Source organism: Protopterus annectens, chromosome 12.part0, assembly GCF_019279795.1.
Source record: "Protopterus annectens isolate FY-2018-M chromosome 12.part0, PAN1.0, whole genome shotgun sequence".
NCBI classification, from domain to species: domain Eukaryota; kingdom Metazoa; phylum Chordata; order Ceratodontiformes; family Protopteridae; genus Protopterus; species Protopterus annectens.
This window is the reverse complement of record NC_056746.1, coordinates 1,389,667,781-1,389,686,762: the sequence shown is the minus strand read 5'-3', so window position 1 is coordinate 1,389,686,762 and position 18,982 is coordinate 1,389,667,781. Positions and strand designations below refer to the sequence as shown.

The following is an 18,982-nucleotide window of genomic DNA, read 5'->3' as shown; positions in this document are numbered from 1 at the left end:
TAGAAGGTGTCACAGCTTCAGATCTCAAATACCTCCATTCACACTGGGCTTTTTGTGTCATTACAGGATGTGCCAACCTCAAATATTACTTCATTCTGATAAAAAAATGTCTGCATGGGGTATGCTGCCATTTTTCATTTATTTTAAATAATGTTAAAATGGTCAATTTGACTGATAAGGTATCCATGTACTGTTCCATTAGTTCACTCAGAGACTATACAATTTAAACAGTTTAATGACATGCAGTGCTGATTCCTGATTTGTAACCACAAAAATCAGATATACTAGCAGCAAGATACATTATCTAAAAAGTATACAATGTTTCCAGGAATAGAAGGTAGCAGTTGTTTCTACTTAAACGCATACATAGAACTCTAAGTGAAAGACAACAGGACATGCATAAAGCATCCATGGCAGTGGTGTGTGCTGGGAAATAGACATGAAATGCAGAACATTATGCATACAAATGCATGGGACATGCATAAACCATCCATGGCAGGGGCGTGTGCTGGGAAATAGACATGAAATGCAGAACATTATGCATACAAATGCACGAGACACGGCAGTGATGCGTGCTGGGAAACAGACATGAAATGCAGAACATTATGCATACAAGTGTATGGGACATGCATAAAAGCAATATATATTAATATATTATATGTATATATGTTTATATATATATTTCCAACATATATTCACATTCAACAGCATGGCCTTTAGCACTTTCCATGGATCCCTAAGATATCTGCATTGCTTACTGTACTTATTTCCTTGTTTCACTTGAAAGAAAGTTGTCGTTTTGCATTTAAGTTACCTGTAACACATTGCATTAAGTTACCTGGCACTTGCTCACTAAAGCAATTATATAAGTCAGCTCTAAAAATTAAAAGCACTACACCCTCACAAACTCCTTGAGTACCTTGTTCCCCATTGGCCCTTTTTTCAATTATAAAGGAATTCCCAATACTATTCTAGCATGTCCAAAGGTCAGTTGTCAATCTCTCTGGTCCAGCTGGTGAATCTGGGAATCTTGGGCAATGTTACAACTGCCTCAACAACCCTCTCCTCCTCCCAACAAATTCCAACACATGTGAGAGATGCAACCATATACCAAACTGGAGGCTAAGCTCTCTCAACTCAGTACTGGCGTAACCAGTCAGGAGGAGAGGAAACCACACTCACTACAATTCCAGTCTCACATAGGCACAAACACATAAACACAAAACGAGGATCTGCCTAAGCAGCAGAGACCTCAAAGCAGAACAAGCTACCCCAAAACAAAACACGTGCAACACATAGCTCACAAAGCCAGTGTGAACAGTCACAGCCCTTAAGGCTAAACAACACACCTGATACACTTGTAATAGGTGACTCTATCAGGCACACTGCCGCTCACCAGGCTGAACAAGGAGAAGGTCACGGTGAGTGCCTGTCGGCTAGGATCGCCACATAACACAAGCACTCAGGTCACTCCAAGTACAAATATGACAGTCATTGTCCATCTGGTGTGAATGACCTGAGACCTCCCTGGACTACATGAAAGAGACATAGAGGGCTCTCTGAGCATGTAGCCCAGGACCCTGACCTTGAGTAGCATCTTACCCTCACCAAGAATGATGCCAAAAAAGATGATCAATTTCAACAATTGGCTTAAGTGTTGGTGTCATTCAAAGGGGATCAAGCCTGTCAGCCTGGGATGACATGCCAAGATGCTTAGGGCTTGCACCTGTCACCCTGGGCTTTGGATATTGGCAAAGGCTCTTGCTACCCCATAGTGCCTTTTTAGCAAGGCTCAAAGACAAACCCACCTCCATAGGTATCACAAGGGATAAGAAATAAGTAATGCTACTCAATGCCAGAAGTCTAAACCTCAAGATGCACTAAACCCTGCATGGAGACATCTCTGTGCAGTAACAGAAACCTGGTTCAAGGCTCGAGCACCCCAGCACTACCAGGTTATACCTCATACCATGCTTTTCCAAAACTTGGACGAACCACAAAAGGAGGAGTATCAATATTCAAAGATACCCACACCTCCAGGTTGGTGCCACAGCATCAGAGACTATCCATGTGCAACTAACTGTGGGTAAAACTGCCTTCCAGTTTATAGCCTGCTACAGACCACCCTCCCAAACCAGGAACCTTCCTGAGAATACTGGAAAATATGAAGGTCTCTCCAAACACCATTATATTGCTTCAAACATAGACTGGGAGCATTACTCTAACAGGCCCACATACTGACATATAGTTAGGTAGGAAGAGGCATAAACCGACACAACTAAGTTCTGTATTTATTGTGTTCTTATTAAATGTGGATTATGATAAGTCTACTGTTGGTTTCAGTTCTGTTGTCTTCAGAATGACTAAAATTTTCTTGCTCTGAATAGTACTGTTTTGTCTAAAACAAAAATATATATATATACTTTATTACAAATAGATATCAATTTTTAAACTGTTAAGCTTACCTTTCAGTATGGCCTCTGCATTTATTAAAACAGATGTCTGGTTAGGTCCAGAAGTGATGTTTAACTCTCTCTTCATAGTCAGGTTTTTCTCAATCTTGCTATTTTGTGTAAGGCCATCTGTGGTTATTGTCTCACTAATTGGAAATTTGCTTGATTTATTTTTCAAGTCATTAACTGCAAATACATTTAAAATAAGAATCATTGGTTTATTCAGGAATATTGGTTCAAAGATACTACCAGAGATGCAATTAAATACATTGATATACTAAGGTAGAAGGTGTCACAGCTTCAGATCTCAAATACCTCCATTCACACTGGGCTTTATGTGTCATTTCAGGATGTGCCAACCTCAAATATTGCTTCATTCTCATAAAAAAATGTCTGCATGGGGTATGCTGCCATTTTTCATTTATTTTAAATAATGTTTAAATGGTCAATTTGACTGATAAGGTATCCATGTACTGTTCCATTAATTCACTCAGAGACTATACAATTTAAACAGTTTAATGACATGCAGTGCTGATTCCTGATTTGTAACCACAAAAAATCAGATATACTAGCAGCAAGATACATTATCTAAAAATATACAATGTTTCCAGGAATAGAAGGTAGCAGTTGTTTTTACTTAAACGCATACATAGAACTCTAAGTGAAAGACAACAGGACATGCATAAAGCATCCATGGCAGTGGTGTGTGCTGGGAAATAGACATGAAATGCAGAACATTATGCATACAAATGCATGGGACATGCATAAACCATCCATGGCAGGGGTGTGCGCTGGGAAATAGACATGAAATTCAGAACATTATGCATACAAATGCACGAGACATGGCAGTGATGTGTGCTGGGAAACAGACATGAAATGCAGAACATTATGCATACAAGTGTATGGGACATGCATAAAGCATCCATGGCAGTGGTATGTGCTAGGAAATATACATGAAATGTAGAACATTATGCATACAAATGCATGGGACATGCATAAACCATCCATGGCAGGGGTGTGCGCTGGGAAATAGACATGAAATTCAGAACATTATGCATACAAATGCACGAGACATGGCAGTGATGTGTGCTGGGAAACAGACATGAAATGCAGAACATTATGCATACGAATGCAGCTGAATCATGCTTCACCACCACTAAGATGAAAAGCAACAGAAATTTGCTTTAAATTAATTGTTTTACACTTTTACATAAGACACACTGAGTGACATCACTGTTTGCATTGGGCTGCATATCCTGCAGTACATGTAACTAAGCAGAGGCATCATTTTCTGTTTGGTATAGTTAACAAGAGTTTCAAAGCTAATATGTCTGTTTAACATCAGTTTGCTTTCTGTAATTACTGTGCTTCTGATTTAGGTTATCAGTGATGTCCATAATGCTGTCTCATTTACAAGTTGGCAAATTATAGATGGAAGATAACAAAGTCGATAGTAATGTCTGCTTTTATACTGCTAGCTGCCCAGCTGAAGACTTCTAATATAATATTTTCAGCATTTGACTGCATCAAACAGACAAAATCAATTAGGCATGAATGAGATTTCAACACAAGATCTTTTAACATTCTAATCAAAAATTCTAGGAAACTCCACTGGAAGAAAACATTCTGGAAGTCAGTACACAATTCTGAAAGTCTGGACTATACATTTATTGTTCTCTAAACGTTTTTCTCAATAGCCATTTGTTCTTCTGAAATATTCTCCATCTGGTGAAGTTCAGGAGTCCACTGATAGGGTATGAAAAACCCAAGGTGATATCAACAGGAATGAATTCAGAAAGCAGAATTTCTGGCTTAAAATGGAGTATGTGAGTTTCAGGAATCTGGTGTACCTGAAGTAATGACATATTAAATACTTGACTCGTGGACCATGATAGTTCCTAAATTTGATCTGTCACGTTTTGTTCTTATTAACAGTTCTGACCATCTCCCCACCTGTATGCATAAAATATCTCTGTATGAGGCTTTCCAACTCCATTCCACTTGGTGCACAAAGACACCCATATCATCACACTATCCCATGCAAATGACCATGAAAGAGGTACCTCTGTCACACCTTTCTTGTTTCCTGATGGTTCCTCTCTGTGAAATTCATTAGAGGATCTTCATTATGACAGCTTACTAGTTATCATCTGAGTGGTACTAGACAGCCCAGCCAAAATGGCTGCCTAAGCTGAAAGCACTAAACACAGCCAGCAAACCTTTGGATAAAAATAGTATTCTCAAGGAGAAAACAGCCCAGAAGGAAATACAAATGAGTCAAAATTAAAGGAGGAACAGATGGTTGCTTTTAAAGCTGTAAATAAAGAGGGGCAACTGTGCACTTTACTTGAAAAGATAATCATAGTAGGCCAAGATGTGAACTTCTTGAAATGACAATGGGACAACCACAACAAACAGAAGTGGAAAGGCTGTTAGGAAAGGTGCACTATCTGTAGGATAATAAAAGTGCAATTAAAGCTGTGCTGTACAGACAGATCTACAGAATACAAGAGCAAACAAAACTCATGAAAAGGCAAGAAGAAAAGCTGGATGATTTTGAAAAACTGCTCTATAAGTAGCAACATCGAGATAATCGGAATACAAGAAGGAGAGGGTATTGGCGATTGGAATAGTTTGTAATGTAGCTTGGAATACAAGAGGGAGAGTGGGAGAGGGTTTTGGTGATTGGAGTAGTTTGTAATGTAGCTTGGAATACAAGAGGGAGAGGGGGAGAGGATTTCTGCAATTGGAGTAGTTTGTAATGTAGCTTGGAATACAAGAGGGAGAGGGGGAGAGGGTTTTGGCAATTGGAGTAGTTTGTAATGTAGCTTGGAATACAATAGGGAGAGGGGGAGAAGGTTTTGGCGATTGGAGTAGTTTGTAATGTAGCTTGGAATACAAGAGGGAGAGGGGGAGAGGGTATTGGCAATTTGGAGTAGTTTGTAATGTAGCTTGGAATATAAGTGGGAGAGGGGGAGAGGGTTTTGGCAATTGGAGTAGTTTGTAATGTAGCTTGGAATACAAGAGGGAGAGGGGGAGAGGGTATTGGCGATTGGAGTAATTTGTAATGTAGCTTGGAATACAAGAGGGAGAGGGGGAGAGGGTTTTGGCGATTGGAGTAGTTTGTAATGTAGCTTGGAATACAAGAGGGAGAGGGGGAGAGGGTTTTGGTGATTGGAGTAGTTTGTAATGTAGCTTGGAATACAAGAGTGAGAGGGGGAGAGGGTTTTGGCGATTGGAGTAGTTTGTAATGTAGCTTGGAATACAATAGGGAGAGGGGGAGAAGGTTTTGGCGATTGGAGTAGTTTGTAATGTAGCTTGGAATACAAGAGGGAGAGGGGGAGAGGGTATTGGCGATTGGAGTAGTTTGTAATATAGCTTGGAATATAAGTGGGACAGGGGGAGAGGGTTTTGGCGATTGGAGTAGTTTGTAATGTAGCTTGGAATACAAGAGGGAGAGGGGAGAGGGTATTGGCGATTGGAGTAATTTGTAATGTAGCTTGGAATACAAGAGGGAGAGGGGGAGAGGGTTTTGGCGATTGGAGTAGTTTGTAATGTAGCTTGGAATACAAGAGGGAGAGGGGAAGAGGGCTATGGCAATTGGAGGTGTTTGTAATGTAGCTTGGAATACAAGAGGGAGAGGGGGAGAGGGTATTAGTGATTGGAGTAGTTTGTAATGTAGCTTGGAATACAAGAGGGAGAGGGGAGAGGGTATTACATTGAGTAATTTGTAATGTAGCTTGGAATACAAGAGGGAGAGGGGAGAGGGTTTTGGCGATTGGAGTAGTTTGTAATGTAGCTTGGAATACAAGAGGGAGAGGGGGAGAGGGTATTAGTGATTGGAGTAGTTTGTAATGTAGCTTGGAATACAAGAGGGAGAGGGGAGAGGGTTTTGGTGATTGGAGTAGTTTGTAATGTAGCTTGGAATACAAGAGGGAGAGGGGGAGAGGGTTTTGGTGATTGGAGTAGTTTGTAATGTAGCTTGGAATACAAGAGGGAGAGGGGGAGAGGGTTTTGGTGATTGGAGTAATTTGTAATGTAGCTTGGAATACAAGAGCGAGAGGGGGAGAGGGTTTTGGTGATTGGAGTAGTTTGTAATGTAGCTGATGCAGGAGAGACTGGTGCTACCAGAAGATGAAGAGACACTAACAGACAGGATACGTGGAGTGGGACAGTAGAAAGCAGCAGCCAAAGAAAGAGCAGATACTAAGTGTATACAATCTGCATTCAAGAACATCTCTACCACATGTTCTGTGCTTCCTAGTCACTCAAATGTTTACACTAAGTGTGTATGTAGTCCACACTTTGTGGTGACCTTTATGAAACCCCCTTGATATTTAAAGCTGCAAGGAAAACTAAAATTAGGAGAAAGAAGGTGGAAGTTATGCTTGTCTTCCCTGTTCACACAGAATGGTGTATATTTAGTGTAGGCATTAATAAATTCCAAGGACATTCATTCATTCATTTACTATAGGATCACAGGAGGTTACTAGGCTAGTGACCCTGGGGCCCTTACAAGCCTAGCCAAGTGTTTATCCCAAAAAGAAACCTCAGTCAGCACCTGTCACTCCTGTCAATGAGGGACAGAGGTGGAACCCCTGGGATGAATTTGTGGTTTCCCATCCACTCATCAAGGTTGTGCTTGAGTTGGTCCAGCAGGTTTTGTTAATGTGACATATTAGTTTCAGGCCTTTTGAGAGGGTAGTGCGTGAGGAGTTAGACTTACGGATATGGAGCATCTCTACTAGGGCAGGGTCTGAGATTGCCTTATTAGTGAGACACAGATCCCCTTGAGCAATCTGTACGATACTAAGTAGAGTGACAGTGATTTGAGCCTGTCCACACAGGAGGTGTTGGAGGCCATTGATTCTCTTTGTGAGGTATTTCAGTAGCCTTTCCAGTTGGTGCAGATGTCTGGAGAGGTACATCCCAAACGGGGCGTTATACTCAATTATTAGTCTAATGAAGGAGGAGTATAGAGAGCAAATAACCTCCTTTTTCTGGAAGCAATCCCTTTAATTATGAGAAGAACCAAGTAAAAGGCTTTTTTGACCACTGCTGCTACATGATGGTCAAATGTGAGGTTGTTATCAACCTGAGTGCCTAGGTCTCTCATCACAGGCTGTGTGCTTAGGGGGTTGCCATGGATGTGGTAATAAGTAGGAGTTGTGTTTTTGCCAAATGGTATAATGATACATATTTTTGCATTTAGCTTGAGGCCATGACTTTGGCACCAATCATTAGTTGCTATGAGGCCTTCTTGCAGTACATTAACATTGTGTGGGAAGTCATGGGTTCATAGGTTCATAGGTAGGTACTAGGCTATCAGCCCAAGGGCCTAAGTAAGCCTAGCCAACAAGGTGCCCTGGTTTACGGCACCCAAGAAAGTTAATTTCCTGTGCCCCTGTCAAGCAGAGCTACAGAAGTGATCCCCAGGGTGTATTTCCTATTTCCCATCCTCTCATCAAGATTTTTCTTGAAGAGTGCTAATGAGGAACTTTGGTTGACATAGATGGGTAGCTTGTTCCAGCGTATAAAAAGTCTCTGGGACAGAAATCTATCCCTCCAGCATATCCTGTTTATTGTGGTGACAAGGTTTAGATCCCTAGAGAGTGTAGCTTGGAGGATTGGGATTTCTTTAGGTGTAGCATGTCCAACAGCTCTGGGTTTGACATAGCTTTATATGTTAGGCAGAGATCACCTTGGAGTAGACGATATGCTATGGAGTAAAGCTGGAGTTTTTTGTGATGGTCAGTGTAGGGAATCTATTTGAAGCCAGTAATCCTCTTTGTGGGGTACTTCTGTGGCCTTTCCAGCTGCTGCAGATGTCTTGTGAGGTACATTCCAAAAGGGGCACTGTACTCTATAATGGGTCTAATGAGTGCCGAGTAGAGGGGAACAATGACCTCTTTTTTCCTGGATGAGAACCCTTTTGTGATGAGGTGTGCCACATAGAAGGATTTCCTGACTACTGTGGAGATGTGATTATCAAAGGAGAGACTACTGTCCACTTGGGTCCCAAGGTCTCTTATCACACATTCGGTGTTAAGTAGACTGCTGTTTATATGGTAGTTCATGGGTACAGAGTTTTTCCAAAGGGGATAACAATGCACTTTTTTGCATTAAGCTTGAGGCTAATTCCTCTGACACCAGGCATCTGTCTCAGTGAGGGCCTTCTGCAGGATGTCCACATCATTTGGGGACTCAACTATGGCTTCTAGTTTGCAGTCATCTGCAAACTTCATTAGCCAGAGGCCTTCTATGTTAGCCTGTACTTCAGAGAAGTAGACACCAAACAGGAGAGATCCCAGGACTGAACCCTATGGTAATCCACTTGTCACTGGTTTGAAGTCAGATTTGGAGTCTGCAACTTTTACAGTGTGGGTTCTATCAGTGAGCCAGTTGGCAACCCATCTTGTGACATAGGGATTTATACCTAGTTTAGTGAGTTTAGCTATAATTCCAGAACGGGGGATGGTGTCAAAAGCCTTGTCGAGGTCAAGATAGGCTGTGTGAACCATCTTGCACTATGGCTTTGATGACTGCCTCAAAGAAGTCGATCAGGTTCAGAAGGCATGATCTGCCTTTCACATACCAGAACTGGGTGGTGTCCAGAATTTGGAGGCTACCAAAGTCTTTGTTTATGAGTTCCATGATGATACATTCCATGGCCTTGCAGACCAGGCTCATCAGGCTAATAGGGCGATAGTTTCCAGGATCAGTGGTGGTTCCCCCTTTGTGGAGTGGGATAACTGTTGCTGTGTGCCATTCAGTGGGCACAAAGCCTGATGTGAGACTATGATTGAACATGGTGCTTAGGTGGGGAGCTGCTTCGTTCTGAAGTTCATGTAAAGCGCAGCCTGGGATGTTGTCCGGGCCCATGGATGTTGTGTTTTTAGTTTTAGAGCGTGCAGCTTTTACCTGCATAGATGTGACTACAGGGACTCTGCATTCTTCCTGTATAGATATGGGCCCTTTAGGGGGGTGAGGGGGGGTAAAGTTAGCACTGAACCTATCTGCCAGGATGTTGGCAATATCAGATGGTTCTGTAATTTTCGTGTCATTGTGCTGTAACTCAGAGCAGATCTGGGTGTTGCCATTGAGATTCTTGACATAGCTATAGAATGCTTTGTGGTTGCCCTTAGAATCAGTTGTGATTTTGTTTTCGTAGCTAGCTTTGGATGATCTTATAAGGGATCTCAGCTTCTTACTGAGGCTGGCCAGGGAGCTCCTCCACTCATGGGATTTTACTCTCTTTTGCAACAATTTCTTCCTTCTGTTGTAGAGTTTGTTTATGGCAGGGGACCACCAGATTGGCTTCCTTTTTTTGGAGGACAGCATCTTGGTTCTCTTTCAGAAAGCACAATCCATGCACTCGTGCAAGTGCTTATAGAGTGCATTTGTGTAGGATTCAGCAGTCGTAAAGTACAGTTGTGTACACCTACCATAAATGTAGATGTTCGAGTGTCTTCACTGTTGCAGTCATGACTGTAGGGTTCACCCCTGCCGGCAGGCAGCTCTTGGTCGGCCAGAATCCCAAAGTCTGGGTTCGGCGTTGGCTGTTCAACCATGCTCCCTGACGTCAGAGCGCCAGGAGTACAAAGCTGACAGCCGACGCCATCTTCTCCAGTTTTTCTTGCCCCAGATGTCAGGAGTCTCAAAATGAAAAAGGTCCCATATCCTTTGCAAATACATCTCAGAAGAATGGTGAAAAAAGGAACCACACAAAAGTAAAAACAAGAGGGGATAGGAGGGAGGGAAACCCAGACTGCAACAGTGAAGACACTCGAACATCTACATTTATGGTAGGTGTACACAACTGTACTATGTTCATCGTGTTTCACTGTTGCAGTCATGACTGTAGGGTAGAATCCCAAAGCTGAAAGAAAGGGAGGTGGTCATAAAGAAGAAGGGGTGGCTAAAAGGCCCTGCAAGACTGCAGAGGCAAAGCCTGCCCTAGACTTAGAGTAGAGAGGTAGATTGTAGTGCTTAGAAAAAGTATGCACTGAACTCCAAGTTGCAGCCTCCAAAATGTCCTTGGTAGGAACTCCCCTGTGAAAAGCCGCAGAAGTGGCAGCAGCTCTGGTGGAATGTGTCCGTATACTCCCTGGGATTTGCTTTCCATGGTGAGAATAACAAAATCTGATTCCATGAGCAATCCATTTAGAAATGGTCTGTTTTGAAATGGCTTTATCTTGGGAACTTGAAGCATAAGAAACAAACAATTGCTCTGATTTCCTGATGTCCTTGGTTCTGTCCAGATGAAAACGTAGTTGTCTGTGTACATCCAAGGAATGTAAGATCCTTTCCCCTTTATTTTGAGGAGTGGGGAAAAAGGTAGGCAAGTGGATAGTCTGATTTAAAGCCACTTTGGAAACTACCTTAGGCATGAAGGTAGGATTAGTCCTCAAAGACACTCTGTCTTGATGAAAAATAATATAAGGCTCCACAGCCATAAGAGCTTGTAACTCTGAAACTCTCCTGGCAGAGGTTAGGGCTAACATAATAGCTGTCTTCCAAGATATAAACTTGATGTCAGAAGAGGTGGCAGGCTCAAAAGGAGGCAAGGTCAGTTTTTCCAAAACATAGTTGAGATCCCAAGCAGGAATGGGAGGAGATCTAGGAGGTCTTAAGTACTTAGCTCCCCTGAGAAACTGTCTCATGAGATGGTGGGAAAAGATTGGAAGATCTGTATTATAATGAGCAGAAATAGCAGAGGCATGAATCTTAATGGAAGAGAAAGAGAGGCCCTTATGTAAGAGATCTGTCAAGTAAAGTAAAATTAAAGGAATGTTCAGAAGAAGAGGATCAGAATCCTGAGCCTGCATCCAGGAACAAAATCTTTTCCATTTTCCTGCATAAGATTTTCTAGTACTAGGACGTCTGGCTTCCAAAATTACATCCATAACCTACTTAGGTAGGAAAGAAGACATCAAAGGCCCTGGATTAACCAGGCCGCCAGGCTGAGAGTTCTGACATGAGGGTGTAGAACCTGACCCTGATGTTGGGACAGAAGGTTCGGAGACTGAGGTAAAACCCAAGGGGGCTCCAGACATAGGTTTTTTAGAGTTGGGTACCAAAACTGTCGAGGCCAATTTGGGGCCAGCAAGATTATCATCTTGGGCTTGACCTGTTTTATCTTTAATAATACCCGTGGAAGAAGAGGAAGAGGCGGAAAGGCATATCCCGAAAGGTTCCTCCAACTGAATGATAGGGCATCCACTTTCCAAGCTTCTTTGTGGAAAGTCCTAGTGCAAAAATTCCATAGTTGATGATTGAGGTGGGATGCAAAGAGGTCTATGTGAGGACATCCCCAGAATGCTGTTATCATCCTGAATATTTTTGTGTCCAGCATCCATTCATGTGGATCCGAAAGGTTTCTGCTTAGACTCTCTGCCAGGAAGTTTAGCTTCCCTGGCAGAAACTGAGCCTGGAGGTCCAGATTGCAAACTAGAGCTGTGTTCCATAGATCCATGTCTAGTCTGCAAAGGGGTTAGGAATGAGATCCCCCTTGCTTGTTTATGTACCACATAACTGTAGTGTTGTCTGTCCGTATTAGTAGTTGTCATGGATGTAAAAGATTCCTGAGGGCCAGTAGAGCTTTCTGGATGGCTAACATTTCCTTTAAATTGATATGCAGGTGCTTCTGATCCCTTGTCCAAAGGCCCTACAGACAGTTGCCCTGAAAATGGGCTCCCCAAGCATAATCCGAGGCGTCCGTGGTTAGAATTTGAGTGGCAGGAGGCAGACAGAAGGGCTTCCCTTTGTTTAGAGTACATGCCCTGGACCACCAAAGAAATTCCTTTTAAAGGCAAGGAAGGACGGAGATCAGTATGTCCAAACTGTGGCAATGCTGAGACCATACACTTTTTAGGTACCACTGTATTTTCCTCATGTGTAGTCTTGCATATGGTACGAGAAGGATGCAGGAGGCCATGTAACCCAGAGCCTGCAGGAGTCTCCTTGTAGATAGCTGAGTTAAGGTTGCCAAGGTTTTGAAAGTTGAAACCAGCTGTAACTGTTTTTCGGATGTTAGAAATGCCATCTGGGTTGTGGAGTTTAGAAGAGCACCCAGAAAAGTTATCTGTTGTGAGGGTGTCAAATTTGACTTTTTTATGTTTACAGAGAAACCCAGGAATTTGAGAAGGTTCTGAACAAATTCTAGATGCTGGAGTAAGACATCCTTGCTGTCTGACTGAATTAGACAATCGTCCAGATAAGGGTAAATTTGAATTCCCTTGAGTCTGCAGTAAGCTACTACTGGAGCCAGGCATTTGGTGAAGACCCTGGGCGCAGTAGACAATCCAAAGGGCAGTGCAGAGTATTGAAAGTGCCTCGATCCGGCCTTGAACCTGAGGTATTTTCTGCGATCCTGCCTGATGGGAATGTGTAAATATGCCTCCTTTAAATCCAAAGTTACCATCCAAGCATCTTTGGACAGCATTGGAAGTAGCTGCTGTAGAGTAAGCATCTTGAATTTTGGAATCTCTAGAAAGGTGTTCAAGACTTAACAGATCCAGAATGGGTCTCCATGAGTTTTGCTTCCTGGGGACTAGAAAGAGCCTTCAGTAAAAACCTTGTCCCATCTCTGAAAGTGGAACCAGTTCTATGGCTTTCATAGACAAAAGAGCTTCCACCTGGTTTAAGGCCTCTGTCCATTGATGTTTTGGAAGGTCTGGCCATCCGCTTGGCCTTGGCAGGGTATGAAAATGGAATTTGTAACCTCTTAGAACCACATCCAAAACCCACTTGTCTTGGGTTATATGAGTCCAATTTTGATAAAAAAGAGAGAGTTTTCCTCCGAGAGGGGCTTCCAGGCAAGAAGTTCCTGCATCCCAACAGAGTGAGTCATTGAGTTTGTTTCCTATGAGTTTGTGACCTGTCCTCTCCTCCCCTAGGGGTGGAAGCAGTCCACTGACTTGGTCTATAAGAACCTTGTGTTTGAGGCCTTCCTCTGGAGCGTCTATATCTACCCCTCTGAGGCCTGTCTGAAGTGGGAAAGGACCAATTTTTAGAAGGCCAATTTCTGCTAAATCTTGGTGGCTGTACTTGTAAGAAATCTTTAACTGTTTGCATGGATTTCGCCTTATCCTCCATCTTTTTAATCACCTCTTCAGCTTTTGATCCAAACAAAACATTATGCTGAACAGGAGCATCCAATAATTTAGCTTTCACTTGTTCTGGCAAATTTTGTTCCTTTAGCCATGCATGCCTTCTAATGACTGTGCCGGAGACAGCAGCCCTACAAGAAGCCTCCAAGGCATCAAATCCACAGTGTAAACCATGCTTTCCAACTTGTTCAGTGGCATGCAATAAGTCATGTAATTCCTTATCATCTGCACAGGCAGAAATGGAAGTAAGCTTTTGTTTTAAAACAGACAAGAGAAATTGCTGGTATTTCAGCATATGAAACTGACAGTTTAAAGCCCTGATGGACAAGGTAGCAGAAGTGTACACTTTTTTGCCCCAACTTTGCAAAGATCTAGAGTCCTTTTCAGTGGAAATGGGATTTTTGGCAGAAGCGGCCTTAACTCCCTTAGGGCCCTGAGAAATGGTTTCAGGGTCAGCAGAAGGGTTCTTGTATAAAAACTGGTGTGAATCAGGAACCCTGTAATATCTATCTGGCTTGACAGGAGCAGGAGGAAAAGAATCAGGGGTTAAATTAGCCTCCGAAAAAGCATCATCCACAATATCCAAAACAGGAGGAATAGCCAGGGGTCTATGTTGGGGGAGAAGAAGAAAATCCCTTAGTCTTTTCTTAGATTCTGAATACTCCTGTCCTTCCCAGTGGAAATGTTCCCTCATTTCATGCAAAGTTTCCCCAAAAGAGAAATCCTCAGGGGTAAAGCTGAGGGAATAGATTCCTCAGCATCAGAATCCTCATAAGGAGGGAAAGAATATTCCTGGTCAGAAGAGGAAACTGAAGAAACAGAAGCCTGATCAGAGGAATCATAATAAACATCTTGCCTTGGCCTTTTATCTGGAGGGGGATGTGAACCCTAATCTTAGTAAGTAAATCCTCTGCCATCTTGAGTAACTGTTTCTGTGACTTGGGAGCCGGTTCAGAAGAGGCCTGTGTTGCAGTCTTTGATTTAGAAGGAGTCTTTGCCTTTGTCTTTGGCTTTGCCTTTATTATAAGCTGAGTAGGCCTGAAAACCCCTTCAGAAGCCGGTACCTGCACAGCGGCTCTGGACCCATCCGAAGGAGCATTGTCCGAAGATCCTGCAATAGAGATATTTAAAGGCCTTGTTGGCTCCTCATGAGAGTCCGTTTCGGCCATCGGTTCTGAAATGGCCGACGACAGGGGCTGCAAAAGTGCCTCACTGACGACGGCCAAACCTGAAGCTGGGTCCGTTTGTGCGCTATCATCAGATTTGGACCTCAGAGGCCTGTCTTTATCCTTGCGACGTTTGTGAACTCCGGTAGCCGGAACTGTATCCGACGACATTTTATAGTTAAAGCGCCTACCGAAGTAATGAAAAGCAAAATCGTACCTTCGTTTAATTGTACGTTGATTGAATCTAGCACAAAACCAACAACTAGCTACGTCGTGGTCAGGGCCTAAGCAAGGAATACAGTAATAATGAAAATCCTTATGAGGTATTTGCTTCCCACATGAAATGCAATTATTAACTTTTTCTGACATCGGACTGGAGCAAGAAAAAGTTTCCTCAATGGGGTACTTAGCTTTGAGTGGAGAAAAAAGTCTTTGGACTGAAGTTTATCAGAAAAAATCGTCAGGAATCAGCCGACCGGCACTTGCGAACTGCTATCACTGCACGGCAAGAAAGACTGGAGAAGATGGCGTCGGCTGTCAGCTTTGTACTCCTGGCGCTCTGACATCAGGGAGCATGGTTGAACAGCCGACGCCGGACCCAGACTTTGGGATTCTGGCCGACCGAGGGCTGCCTGCCGGCAGGGGAGAACTCTACAGTCATGACTGCAACAGTGAAACACGATGAACATCTGTATTCGCCATCTGCATGGGTGTCTTGAAGTTCACCACTTCTGTCTTAAGAAGCATGAAGCTGGCAGCACCCAACTTACAGTCACTGGCAAACTTGGTCAGCCACATACTTTTTGTCTTTGCCTATACCTCCCAGAAATAGATGGGAAACAGTAGGGGTCCCAGGACAGATCCCTGGGGAACTCCACTAGTGACAGGTCTGCTATCGGAGGTGAAGGTGCCTATTTTAACTCTGAGGGTCTTGTCGGTGAGCAAGCTGGCCACCCACCTGATGAGACAGGGATTTACACCAAGTTTTCTTAGCTTTTAGATGATTTAAAAAATAATAAAATGATAAAAAAATGATAAAAAAATAATAATGCAAGCAAAAAGCATAATGTTATCCCATTTGCAGGAATCTGCCTAAAGCTGATCAAGAATTACTCGAGAACACTCTATAAGAGAAGGAGGGCTATATTAGAGGTATTAAATAAGGTAAGAGTGAATAGTAAAGTAGCATGGTTGAAATACCCTGCAATTCCTCAAGAACAGAGGGAAGGGAAACAGTTCAGGTTACATAATCTGAAATGTTCACCCTCCATCTTTCTTTCTTGTACTGTTCATACCTGTTTATCAGTCACTTTTTAATGTGTTCATACAGCAAGATGAGAGTTTCAGACCTCTTTACTGCCTGTAGTTGTAAATATCACTTTTTTCTTGCACACTGACACTAGAATACTTCAGTCATCTTAAATATTTTCATCTTAGATATTTTCATTCCCTATTCTATAAATAGTTATTTCAAAAATTAAATAATAAAACTAATATATTTAGTCCAGACCAATTCAAAAGTTAAAGAAAACATTTACATTATAGGCATGACTAATATGCCCTACAATATTTTTCATGTGTTTTGAACCAGCTGTACATCAAAATGTACATCGTCAAAAGCCTCCATATATAAACACTATTTTGTCTTACAATATTTTCAAAGTGTTTATATACTAGTTGTAAATCAGAATTTATTTTTTCAAAGTCTTCAACCGTAAATCACTTTGTAACCAACCAGTCTACAAGATGTCCAGACCTGAACTATGTACTAACTACCGCAGAGTTATAAACCGATAATATTTAATGAAACACATCAGGTTATTAACTACATACTAACTACCACAGAGTTATAAACCGATAATCTTAAATGAAACACATCAGGTTATTAACTACATACTAAGTACCGCAGAGTGATAAACTGATAATCTTAAATGAAACACATCAGATTATTAACATATAATTGATTCATTTGATATGAATAAATCATTATAAATTTTATGCAGTTTGTAGCACACCAGGGACCCCACGCTAGTGGGCCTGTACCAGAGAGACAATAATGCCTGAATCACTGGTCACAAAAGACATTTGCTGAAGATTTGGAAACTGATAGAAGAGATATTTCCCCTCTTCCATTCAGGGGAGACCAGGGGACCAACTGTAGATTCCACCTATGTCCCTGCTGGACAGTGGCATAAGGTATTGACTTGTTGGAACATAGTCTAAAGTCTTGCCTAGGCTTGTGAGGGCCTCAGGGCCAGTAGCCTAGTAATTTCCTATTATCCTATAAGATGAGGCTGTGTAAAATGGCAGAAAAGTAGCCAGATACAAAACGAAAACACATTCCAGATGGTTGCAAATAGATGAACTGCAGTTGTGCATTAAATAATCTGTTCTAGGGAATTCTTATGTCATGCAAAATGAAAGAGAGAAAAGAATATCTTGTCCATATGCAGGTGCAACCTTGGCATGTGCCAAAGAAATGAGGTGCAAGCATCCATATCAAATGCAGTACGCCACAGGACACGGGGATGGTGCTGTTAGGAACCAGGACTCTGTAGAATGCAGCTGAGTCAAGAGTACATTCTGCCATGCTATTGGCTGGTCTCACCTTGCAGTGATGATTCCTCCTGCATTCATGCCTTTACAATGTGGTTTCTCTATCAAATGCTCAACAGTGATATATGTTTGCAACCAAACTCATTTCTCACTATAATGCCTTTCTAGGTTATCAGTCAGGTATTTAGCAAAGCACCACTGCACTCCAAACAGCTACCAGCTCAACATCCTTTCCTACTTTCAACATGATCTCCTGGGTACCCTCAATCTATTTTATCCCAGCATGTCCCAGAAATTTGCTCCACCTAACAATATGGGTATAAATGAATACAGGAGAATTTCACTATTTCCTAATTGACCTCAGCGTTTATGGAACAGGCTCCCCATCGATATAAAACAGAGTTCCTCCCTAACCCAATTCAAGTGCAAATTGGATAGTTGGATGGGAAACCATAAATTCATCCCTGGTTTGGCACCTATGTCTCTAATGGACACAGGTAACCTGTAAATGGTTCATCTCCCAAACCCCTGCTTACACTTATTAAGGGTATCAATACTTGTCAGAGATTTGGGATGCATGGCTAGGCTTAAAAAGGCCCTTGTGGTCGTTAGCCCAGTAAACACATATGAGCCTATGGATTCACATAGTAAATTTACTGAAGCCCCAAATAATCAGATACTACGTCATCAATAGACAGCAAAGCTTTGAGTTCATTTGTCGAGCTATGTGTCTGACAGAAGGAGTACCCGAGATGTAATGTATCTCATTTCTGATTTTTTTCAACATGAAATAAACATTTATGTACTTTACTTGTAAAAAGTGGGTTTGTCCAAACATCTGAAGCAGTAGCTTTGCAAACTCCATCTGTGAGAGACTGCAGCTTTCAGCACATGTTATGCTGTCATTTAGTATCGGAGATTGAAAGGGATAACATTTCCCTTATATGCTCCTTTCCTTCTGTCTTGCAAAAAAGGTTAAGACCTGATCTTCTCCAAGGATAAAAGTGGTTTGCTGGTGGGAGCTCAGTGGGACTGTCTCATTGAAGAAAATAACAAGCGATGATTAAGTCAAACACTTAATCTTGTTAATTCATCATGGTAAACACAAGTCGTAAGCAATGATTAAGATGAAGAAAATACTGACTGATAAATTTCCTCTTTGCAAATAGTGTTTCTTGTGTGCCATTCACCACAAAGATCTGAAGGACATACTCCTTAGAAGGGTTGAGCCCCCCAACTGTAGCACGAGCTGCATTACTGTTGAGAATGACATCTTGTTCAAGGTCGCCTGAAAAATAAGTACAGACAGAGTTAATGCCATTCAAAGTGGTGTTTATACAATTGCAATGCCTTTTTTATCAACAAACATCTTCTTTATTAAAAGTGTTTCAGCTAAATTAAAAAAAATTGTCAAAACTTTAAAATGTTTAGTGCCTGACTTTATATAAGTAGTGGTGCAGCAAAATTCGTGTGACATCATCAAAGTAATTTTAGATGTCATGTTAACCTCTTATGACCTAGAAAAATATTGTTTTTTTTTATTATGACATTTTTGAATAAACTTACTCTACTAGGAAAGTCATAGTAGTTACTGTATATTAAGTTTTATTCTGAGGCCCAGCTCTAGAAATAACTGACTATAAAAAACAATAGTTAAAGTACTCAGGCTGAGGGAGAAACGATCATTACAGTTGCT

At 41.9% G+C, this 18,982-nt stretch overlaps 1 protein-coding gene across 4 annotated transcripts in view; it reads right to left on the bottom strand.

Annotated features, from left to right (window-relative positions):
- The window catches only part of LOC122817233 (collagen alpha-1(XIV) chain-like), a 950,064-nt gene that overhangs the window by 685,615 nt on the left and 245,467 nt on the right, over positions 1-18,982 (bottom strand). For all 4 annotated transcript variants that reach the window (XM_044090454.1, XM_044090451.1, XM_044090453.1 and 1 more), the window contains exons 4-5: positions 18,431-18,574; positions 2,466-2,639 (exon numbers count right to left, since the gene is read on the bottom strand). In XM_044090454.1, coding sequence (XP_043946389.1) covers positions 2,466-2,639; positions 18,431-18,574 — 318 coding nt within the window. The remainder of the gene's footprint in view (positions 1-2,465; positions 2,640-18,430; positions 18,575-18,982) is intronic.